The sequence below is a fragment of the Lactuca sativa genome, chromosome 4 (genome assembly GCF_002870075.4).
Source record: "Lactuca sativa cultivar Salinas chromosome 4, Lsat_Salinas_v11, whole genome shotgun sequence".
Lineage (NCBI taxonomy): Eukaryota > Viridiplantae > Streptophyta > Magnoliopsida > Asterales > Asteraceae > Lactuca > Lactuca sativa.
In genome coordinates this window covers 343,239,895-343,251,397 of record NC_056626.2, presented here as the reverse complement: position 1 = coordinate 343,251,397, position 11,503 = coordinate 343,239,895, and the positions used below count along the sequence as shown (strand labels likewise).

The 11,503-nt window shown below is 37.3% G+C and overlaps 1 protein-coding gene across 1 annotated transcript; it reads right to left on the bottom strand.

The window, feature by feature from the left end:
- Window positions 1–253: 253 nt before the first annotated feature.
- On the bottom strand, window positions 254–1,815 carry LOC111906392 (transcription factor bHLH18). Its single transcript, XM_052771225.1, is given in 4 exon segments — window positions 254–668; window positions 992–1,318; window positions 1,321–1,386; window positions 1,579–1,815. Coding segments are annotated over 4 exon segments (693 nt in total). The 3' UTR covers window positions 254–605.
- Window positions 1,816–11,503: the final 9,688 nt, after the last annotated feature.

The window sequence follows — 11,503 nt, the reverse complement described above, 5'->3', positions numbered from 1 at the left end:
GAGAAGAGAGAGGAGAGAGAGGAGAGAGAGAGAGAGAGAGAGAGAGAGAGAGAGAGAGAGAGAGAGAGAGAGAGAGAGAGAGAGAGATGAGAGAGAGGAGATAGAGGGAGAGAGAGTGAGAGAGAGAGAGAGAGTCTTTCCCTAAAGTTGTGATGTTTATCTGTACATTATTAAATAAACTTATTAAAATGTATGAGATCTAGTGCAAATCTTCGTCAACCTTCCACAAGAAACACAAATCATCAAATTCATGTAAAAGAAAGGAAAAATAGCTGGTGGTTTCACATGCATATAATCACAAGGGTAAATTAATGAACGTGGTACACAAACCACGAAAAAAGATAACAAAAACCCATTGTGAAACTCACGAAACCTACCTTCTACCTATCAACAAGAGGAAATAATCCACGAAAAACTGTCATACATTTCAAGGTACGGCTGCTATTAATTCTTCAGAAATAATACTCGAAAAACCCAACAATGGGGATGAAAGGTCTCGCATAAAGCTACCTCCTTCTGAACTATAAATGGAAACCAGGAAACCGAGTAATTAACCATCACAACTACACCCAAGTTTATAACTTTTAATTGCATTTCATCAGTGTTCATATAGCTAGTTGCAGTTGCTTTACAAGGTCTGTTGGCGTTATGCAAAATCCATCCTCAATCTGCACAAATAGAAGTAAAGGGAACTACACATATTTAGATGTTGATACAAATTCTATTTGCAGATAACTTTTGAGTGCAAAAACTTGACGTAGAAATATTCTTAAAAGCTAATTAAAATTATATAATAACAGAATCGAAAGAGTCTAATATTAAAAGATCCAAGTGGTTTGTTAACCTCTCAAATCATCAAATAGGTATAACTTTCCCAACAAGTAATAACAAATAGTCAACTACTTCAATCCCAATGATTGATAACGAGAGGTGTAGACTAATTTTTTTCGTGGTATCATGAATCTTGATTAGGGTTTCGGAATTTATGTACCTGAGATACAATATTGATTAGAAGTCTTGTCTTAGAAAACGGCATGGCACTGCTACTAATGGTCGTCAATCCAAGCTTCTGCATCTGGTTTAATGCTTTCACAAACGAAGAGATGTTTTTTTCGCACTCAATTTTTACAAGAACACTGCTTCCTGACATCCGAACTTCAATCTCAGGAGATAATTTGAAAGGATTAGTACTATCACAGGAATTCGTGTCATCAGTTGAGTAGTATTCATCATCACTAGTACTAAGCTTAGATCTTTTCATGGATATAACAGATGATTGAAAATTCTTTCTCTTAGGGCTTGATAATCCCTCCAATTTCCCTTCACACGACCTTGAAGTTCTTTTATGTAATTGGATGCATCTTCTAGCACAGATGCCTTATCCATCTACAAAAGATATTATATACATCAAATATTATTTAAGATTTGTTTCGAGTGTACTAAAAAAGGATAAACTCAAGATGATTAAGAAACCTAATTAGAAACAAAATAAGCACCTTCTTATGCTTGGGAGTAGCGAAGATAAAGAAATGAAGTGTTTATTCAACTTCTCTCTCTTCTTTTCCTCTCTGCCAAGACATGATCTTGTGCCTGAATCATATTCCTGGCAATCGTTGGAATCTTTGTAGCACTAGCAGATTCATACCCAAGTGAATCTTTAATCTGGAAGATCTTATTTTTAGATTTTAGATCTCCAAAAGATATGGTGAAAGTGTTGGATGAAGGAAGATTAGTAGCAATAAGGGGTTCTGGGTTTGAAGAAGGCTTCTTATTAGTTGTGTATGTTTTCTGAAAAGATTGGTCGACAGATGTCATGTTTTCTGTGTAGCCTTGAGATGACAACGAATCAACACTTAAGTTTTTCAATAGTGTCATAAAGTGTGCTCATCTGATTATAATTCATGAATCTTGAATCTTCCATTTCCTACAAATAGATATCCGAATTTTCCGTTAATATATATTAATGATGATTATATTTTCTTTAATGATAACTCTACAACACGCAAAGCGATCTGAAAATCTTTCTTACCATTTCTGATAACCATGCTAGCGACGAATCCATTACTACTTGCGAGCTAGTATGTTGAACTCCAGGTGTATAACCTGCGGTTATATATACAGCCAAACCGTTTTAAATCTAATTCCAAAGCTTTGAATTAGTGAGAAAATTAGTCAACAACTTATGATATTGATCTATACATTGAAGCTCTATAAACTGCAAGAAACACCCCATGTATGGAGCTGCTTAAAAGAACGATCTTCATGGATCATTCCTAGAGTGATGAGATGGGAGAAAGATTTACCGTTGGAAGAAGTGGTGAGTTAATTTTCTTGTCAATTCAATGCAAAGAGAAGAAACTACTTTGTTTTTATATTGTTGCTAGAAGCCTCGATAATGTTGTTTATTCATCCCGGGCATGTGCAAATGGAAACTCCGTGTCTTGCTAAAAATAGTAATTGTTGATGATCTGATCATTTGATTCCAAAAAACGTGCTATTTCCTATATACATATTTTAATCCTATGCTTTAAATTTACGGTCAAAGAAAGCCAATCACACGTTATGGGGGTTATAACTTTGAAGCACATGGCCGTGAGTAGGTATTTTGGGTGACATAAGAACTAGAAACATGGTTTAGATTTAACCAAAATGACTACTTGTTTATTATATACCAAAACCTACAACGAAAGATTAAGTATTCAATTTTTTTTTTAGGAATAGCCAAACTAAGCCTTGCTTACATTAAGGGACGCACAACAAATTCATTAGGGGATAATGACTTAAAAATTGTAATAAACATTTTGATTTTTACATATTTTGTAACATCCTAAAACAAAGGTTACCTTTTTCAATTTAAAAACCATCAATTCATACAATCGGTGTCACAAAAACATCACAAACAGAGTGTATCATAACATCATAGTGAAATAAAAATCAATGCAGAATTATAAGGGAAGTATCTGAAACCATAAAAATAAACTATAAGAACAAATCATAGTGAGTTTTCCCAAAATACAACACACATACAAATCAGTGGACTCAATCCTAGGGTATATTCCGACCCAACATACAATAATGGGCCTAGCCATTAGGTATATTCCAACCCAATGCATATAAATGAGCCTAGCCCTAGTGAATATTTCAACCCCAAACATACAATAGTGCGCCCAGACTTGTGATGTATTTCAACCCAACCATATATGCAAAAGTCACAAACACATTTAGCATTATACACAACAAAATCTAGTTGGCCAGCAATGGTGCCTTCGACCCACGACTCCAAGGAGAAGATTCACCTTTTAGTCGATACTCAACAGCTACTGCTCTCACTTGCCAGAAATACTAATGATATAGCTCTTTTTCCAAAAGTAGGATTTTAACTAAAAGTCAACGGTCATGGCCCACATTCAACAAAATAGTCGGGAATTTCCCAGTCCCCATGTTGTGGCGACCCAAGGCCATGACGTGGGCACTGGTTTCTAACAACTTATTAGTTTAAGCCATTTCCTTCGATTCCAAAAGCCCCAATGCTTAGATCTGGTCCATTCTACGGTCTAAATGGATATTGTTTCCAACTTTATCCATTAAGACAACCAAATAGATCAAGATTAAATACCCTAGGTCCAAATTGTTGGGTTTTTATTCAAAAAATTTTGGTTTCACAACCGTTAAAATTGACAACGGAAGCTTTAGAAATATTGAATAAAATTAAAACTATGTTTACCCACGTAGGATCATTTTGCAAGACTTAGAAAGATTAAAACAACCATAGAAGGGAAAGTATAACAGCCATTGAAGACTTTGATCCTAATGGGAGGTTGGAAGTTGACGAAGTGTGGCATGAAACTCTAAAGCAAGGGTTCTTTACTAGTATCCACCAAGCAAGAGTAGAACCATTAAAACATGCTAGTATTCACTTGTAATTTGTTGTTGATAAGCCTTTGAAATATATACCAAATATACGTTCAAAGGTGAAGCCACAAAGGGGTTTTGTCTAGCATCCAAATGCAAGAGAATGGAGAAGAAGAAGAACCTTCAAATTCCCAAATTTGACAATCCTCTAGAGAACATGGAGCTCTCGGATTTGGCTCTAAGAAGAGGAAGAAGAAGACTTGCAAGAAGTGTGTCCAAAACCCTTAAACGCCATCCCTTATATAATGCCAAAAAAGCAAAGGGAGACCATAAAGCAAAAGGAGACAACTTTGTCTCAAGCATGACAAAAGAATAGACAAGGCATGCATGCCTCGTCTCCTCCCATTTTTCGAAAAAGGCATGTGCAAAAGAAGACAAAAGTTGTCTCATGGCTTGTTTTTATACGCATACATGTTATCTTTATAAAAAATCAATCATTTTTATAAATAATTCTCAACATATATATATATATATATATATATATATATATATATATATATATATATATATATATATATTAATATAACTAGTTATATATAAATATCTTATTTATATACAACTATCTTTTATTTAAATTGTAACTAGCTTATTAAGATATAAATATGAATATATAAATATCTTATTTCATATAAAACTACCTTTTATATAAATTGAACTAGTTTATTAAGATATATAAATATATATAACTTATAAATAATCATATTTTGTGATATATTTCATAAGATGTTATTTCTCCAATAAATATTATTTTAACAAATAATAAATTTCCAATTACTAAAATATTATTTCCATGAAATAGTAATTTTCCAATTAAATACAAGTGTTGATATACTTATTAATAAGCAAATTATACTAATAAATAATCAATTGACGGTAACTTTCTATAGGGTGTGACCCTATAGAATCACATATTATTAGCAATATAATTCTATAATGACTCTCAGACATACTAGATCTTTTAGTCTCCTAGTTTCACAAGACTCATCATAGATTGAAATAGACAGTGGTGAATGTCTACCAACATTTTACTACCCCTAATAACATCGACAAAGAACGTTATTCGTCAACATCCAAGTTCCAAAAGCTCTAAGCTTCAATTGATGTATTAAGGCAAGTTTATTAATTATCCCTTTGTTACAGACATCCTATTGAACATGAGTCTTGGATCGCAATCAATCTCATTTGTAATTCAACTTTAGGTAAAGCGTGTTAGATGTCTAGCTCTCAACACATAAGAGGAAAAAATCTCAACTTGACTACATAAGCCTCTTGCATAGTTCACACCATACCCGAATATGACTTTTATAACGGCCCGGTCAAGGAACAACATTTGGTCATATCAAAGCACAAGACTCCCTACACTTAAGTCCCACTATGTATATCAGGTGTTAAGGATACAAAGATAGTACCTTTTAATAAAGTATCATTGATGACAGCGATCTATGAGTCAATCTTGATGTGGGTCCGTTCAGTACTAGTTATGTAACACTCTAAAAATTCCAACCAATTTAAACTTTTCAAAAACAACCCAGTTTCATTAAGTTATTACAAAAAGGTTTTCAATACAATTATTATCAGAGTCTTCCCAAAACCATATCATAAAAACATAATCATGAGGAGCAGTACGATCATGCCTTTGCTTTGCCACGGTCTCATGAAGTACCTGAAACATTTAAACCACAACTTGTAACGCCAGTGTTTCTAGGCTTGCCATTTTTAGCAATGTAATAGTCTAGGTTAACCTTTGTAACCCCAATTTGAAATAATAAAATGTATTATTTGTGAATTATGTGAATTATGTGATTTATGTGTGTGTTCTTAATTATTATAATTTAATGAATTAAGAATAAAATAAGTGTCAAAATTAAAGTGTGAGATAAGCCCGATATCTTTGCATAAAGTTGTAGTGGTTGAAACAAGGATTCCGGAGATATAAGGAATGCCAAAATCCGAGTTATAACAAAGAAGTTATGACCTGTCGAAGTTTCGCGGCAGAACCGGCACGACGCCGAGTGACGTAAAACATGAATTTAAGATAGAGCGATATTTAGCCTTAGCGATCTAAACAAAAGTCGTAGATTTCATTAAACCGAGAGCGTCCGTAAAAGAAACGCCCAAATCTGACTTCGTATGAAGAAGTTATGATTTTCTGAAGTTTCGACGTGGCAGTATGCAGCCCGAATACTCGATTTGAGATCGAGCGATTTCTAGCCGAAACAATCTAAATGAGAATCGAAGATCTCGTTGTTAGTAGCGAAACGATGATAAAATAGGCGACAACGGACGTCGGACGAAGAAGTTATGATTTTATAACGAAGTTTCCTGTCCAAGCCTTCTAAAATTAATTAATAAAAATAAAAGTCAAAATTAGCCGACGGAGTCTAAACGAAAGTTGTAGAGCGTAGTCTCACCTTCGTGTGGATATAAAGAACGTCGAAAATGGAGTTCGTATGAAGGAGATATGAATTTTTGAAGTTTAATAAATATTTAATATTTACTTTTATTTTACTCCGATATTATCCGAAGAAGGATGAGGCGGTCTATCCGAAGTACGCAGCGCGTACTGCTGTACGCCCCGCGTACAGCGAGGTGCACTCGAGTAGTCCGAAGTCGTAAGCAATGACGTAGAGGGCCCGACGACGTAAGCGCTGACGACCACCGAGGCGTACGCCCCGCGTACGTGCGAGGGTTCAGCACCTATAAAAGGAGGTCCGAAGCAGCCGAGTTTTCTTTTACAAATTCTTCATCTTCTCTCATCTTTTGCCTCGATTTGCGTGCCGATTATACCCCGAAACCCCGATATTATTCCCGAGCCCCGAAGCGAGATCCGAAGCCCCGAGAATCCCGAAGAGCGTTATTCCCGAGCCGAAGCCCTGCCCGCGAGGAGCCGGTTTTTGTGAAGATCTTCCAGAACTACGGAGAGACGCTACTTCTATAAGCCGTAGTAGTGTCGGATCATCTTCTGATCAAGTGAGTGTGTAGTTATTTTCTCTCCAATGCAATATTATGAAGTATTTAATATAAAATACGTGGTATGTGTATATATTTTGTGGTTATATGTGTGAATGTATATTCTCTATGAAATACGTGTTATGTGTGTATGCCTCATCTGTTATGTGGAATATGTATTGATTAAAGCATGCTATACAGGTTTTTAAACAGTGTATAAAAATGTATATTTTTATCTACTAATATGTTGGGTAGAACATGGGTAGATAATTGGTGTGTAGTAAACAGATGAGAGGCCTCGGTGTTATTGGTGTTATTCTAGTCATTCAGCAGAGTATGGATGACGACCACAGACTATTCTAGACTGTCCTGTGGAACACTAGCAGGCTCATTACCTGTAGGTGTTGTGAACGACGTGTTCACCGGTGTACTCTATCCCCCACATGGTTGCCTTTAGGACACTTATTGTTGAGGAAGCCCCTCTGCATTAATGTCCGTCCCGATGAAAATCCTGAAGTAAGTTCCTTATAATAGACGTTATTTTTAGGAACTTAAGGTGAGGATAACGGGAATGGGTAATCGGGTTTATTGTTGATTGATGAAATTAAATATAATTATTGTGGGTTTGAAAACCCTATATGCTCACCAGGCTCCCAAGCCAGACCCACTCAGTTTAATTGTATTACAGGAAGTGGCGCAAGAGCTTAAGATGGGCGAATCATCAAGTGATTTTTTGTTTACAAGTCTGCATATGTATATATTTGTTGAATGACTTGTAATGTAATCGTTTATGCTTTGTGATCTGTATTGGAACATGACATCCCGACTTTTGATTATGAAATGAAATCATATTTGTATATGAAATGTTTTGATAAATATCTATCTTATCATGTTTTGTTTTTGGGAACAAATTCCGCATCTCTTTTAAAAAAATAAAATGGATTTACTTTGAAAATGTTTTAAAAAGCATAAATGAAATCGGTCTTTTCTGGCCGAGATTTTGGGGATGTCATAGTTGGTATCAGAGCATTAGTTTAAGCGAACTAGGAATTTGTAGGATTTCTAGACTTAAACTTAGTATGCTAAGTGGAGATTTTAAGGTGTGTGTCTGATAAATTTTAGACACAAGCACTAGTTTATTTTAGGAAGGTTGCCTAAAATGCTTTTATGTGCTAAATGTTATATGTTGCCATATATGATATTGTTTGTTCGGATCTACCGTTTGTTGCCAACCGGATCTGAAGGTTTATGTGTTTAGGATTCTAAGCGTATGTATACGATATTAGAACTAGCATGTAATCGTTTGGAGTAATAAGGTGAAATTATTCGGTGTGTAGATCAAAAATGGTGAGAACAAGAAGCGGAGTTGGAAATGCTGATGAAAACAGGAATCAACCGCCTGTAATTCAACAAGTACCTGTCGTAGCTGATGCACCTGAGCCGATAACAATGGCTGGTGTACAAATGATGATTCAAATGATGTTGGATCGTCAGATGGAAGAAACAAGACGCCTGCTTAGGCAGAATCGTGAAGAACCGTCAATTTAAGCGGAGGAGCCCGAGGAGAATGGAGGGCAGTCTGAAGGAGAAAACTTTAGTGGAATCATTGGTCAAGACGAACAACCAGTGGTTAGACGCAATAACCAGTATGGAGGAAATGATGGTCGTGGGTGCAAGTATAAGGATTTCATGGCATCCAAACCACCATGTCTATCCGGAAGCCTGACGCCGGTGCAAGTTATGGACTGGGTCTCCGAAATGGAGACTATGTTTGAAAGTTGCGAATGCAGCAACAGGCAGAAGACCGCTCTTGCGATCCCTCTGCTAAAATCTGGCATGTTGAGCTGGTGGAAGCTGTTAGCTGACTCTATGCCCAAGGGAGAAGCAAGCAAAATGTCTTGGGAAGACTTTGTGGAACAACTAAAAATGCAATACTGCTCCGAGCAGGACCTTCTGGAAATCAGTAATGAATTTCAGAATTTGAAGAAAGGGAAATTGAGCGTTACTGAATACGCTGCAAGTTTCACGGAAAAGATGAAGTTTATCCCATATTTGGTGCCTACAGAACTCTCTAAGGTCAACAAGTTTGCCCTTGGACTACCAGCGGACTATGGTCCAATGGTTAAGCAAGCAACCACATTGAAAGCCGCCATCTGGGCTGCTAGAAATGTTGAGACCCAGATCAGGGAAAAAGGTCTGGAAAGGTCAAAGGTTGGTGAGAAAAGGAAAATCGACGGATTTTTAGGGTCCAGCAAGAAAAGTAAATTCTCGAAGTCTAGTTCGAGGGGAAGCGGAGGAAAGGTAGAAGCGAAATGGTGCGACAAGTGCAAGAAGAAGCATTATGGGAAGTGTGGCGGGGAAACCACATGCTTCAAATGTGGAAAGCTAGGGCATTATGCCAATGACTGCACCTTCACCAAGAATGTTTGTTATGGTTGTGGTGAAGAGGGGCACATCTCAAGGGATTGTCCGAAAAAGAAGGAAGTAGCAAGACCCAACATTCCGCCAAAGCCAAAGGCGAGAGCATTCCAGATGACACTGGAAGCTGCTAAAGATGAAGCTGATGTCACTTCAGGTACCATTCTCGTTAACAAATTTCCTGCCCAAATTTTATTTGATTCTAGAGCCAACTACTCATTTATATCGCATAAATTTGGTAGAAAACTAGCTTTGCCTGTTGATAGACTAGATAATGCTTTATTAGTCGAAGTTGCTAGTGGAAAGTTTGTACCTGTTAGTTATCGTATGAAAAACATCTTAATTGACTTGAATGGGAATAAGTTCCACGAGGAATTATTGCCTATCGAACTTAACGGTTTCGACATCGTTTTGGGAATGGATTGGCTTAGCGCCAATGATGCTGAAATTTTATGCAAGAAGAAAATAGTGAAAGTGAATCCACCTGGGAAGGAATCGTTTATGGTGTACGGAGATAAACGCAGAGTAAACTCTGGAATCATTTCTCTAATGAAAGCCAGAAAATGTTTGACCAAGGGGTGTACATCATACTTAGCATTTGTGATCGATGCTAAGAAGGAAAAGAAGGTGATACAAAATATTCCTGTTGTGTGTGATTATCCGGAAGTATTTCCCGAAGATCTTCCTGGATTACCGCCCGATCGACAAGTAGAATTTCGTATCGACTTGTTGCCTGGAACAACGCCAATTGCAAAAGCACCTTATCGATTAGCACCGACGGAGATGAAGGAGCTAATGATGCAACTTCAGGAGTTATTGGACAAAGGTTTCATTAGACCTAGTTCATCACCCTGGGGAGCTCCGGTGTTATTCGTAAAGAAGAAAGATGGAAGCATGAGGATGTGCATTGATTACCGAGAGCTAAATAAGGCAACAATAAAGAATCGATATCCGTTGCCGAGGATTGATGACCTATTCGATCAACTACAAGGTTCAAGTTATTTCTCAAAGATCGACTTGAGGTCAGGATATCATCAGCTGAAAGTAAGGGAGCAGGATGTAGAGAAAACTGCATTCAGAACGTGATATGGACACTACGAGTTCTTGGTTATGTCGTTTGGACTAACCAATGCTCCGGCAGCATTCATGGATTTAATGACTAGGGTTTGTAATCCGTTCCTTGATAAATCTGTGATAGTATTCATAGATGACATTCTGATTTATTCGAAAAGCCAGGAGGAGCATGGCAGACACTTGCGAGAAGTGTTGGAAGTTTTGAAGAAGGAGAAGCTGTATGCAAAGTTCTCCAAATGTGATTTTTGGATTCATGAAGTCCAATTCTTGGGTCACGTGGTCAACCAAGAAGGGATAATGGTTGATCCAACGAAGATCGAAGCTGTGATGAAGTGGGAACAACCAAAAAGTCCCACGGAGATCCGAAGCTTTTTAGGATTAGCCGGATATTACCGAAGGTTCATCCAAGGTTTTTCTTCGATCGCTAGTCCATTAACAGGTTTGACCCACAAAGGAGCTACTTATTCTTGGAGTGATAAGCATAAAGAAGCATTCGAGAAGCTAAAGAAGAAACTATGTGAGGCACCGATACTTTCTCTACCCGATGGAGTTGAAGACTTCGCTGTTTATAGCGATGCGTCTGGGGTTGGATTGGGCTGTGTTTTAACCCAAAGAGATAAGGTGATCGCATATGTGTCTCGACAATTGAAAGAGCATGAAAAGAACTACCCGACTCATGATTTAGAGTTGGCAGCGGTAGTTTTCGCACTGAAAATATGGAGGCATTACCTCTATGGCACAAAGTGCAAAATTTTCACTGATCATAAGAGTCTCCAATATCTTTTTGGTCAGAAAGAATTAAATATGAGGCAACGACACTGGTTGGAATTACTTAAGGACTACTACTGTGAGATACTTTACCACCCCGGTAAGGCCAATGTTGTTGCTGATGCTCTCAGTCGGAAAGTCAATCTTGAAAGGAGAAGGCCAAGAGCGTTAAGAATTGAAGTTGTCTCGACTATTTTGGAAAGTATCAAGAAAGCTCAAAGCGAAGCTTCTGAGAAGAATGACCGAAAGGAGGAACGTTTGGGCAAAACGTTGGTGTTCGGCATAAACAGTCACGGACTAAAGGTGTTCCAAGATAGGATTTGGATACCGAAGACAGGAGGAGTCAGGGATCTTCTGATGGAAGAAGCTCACAAAACCATGT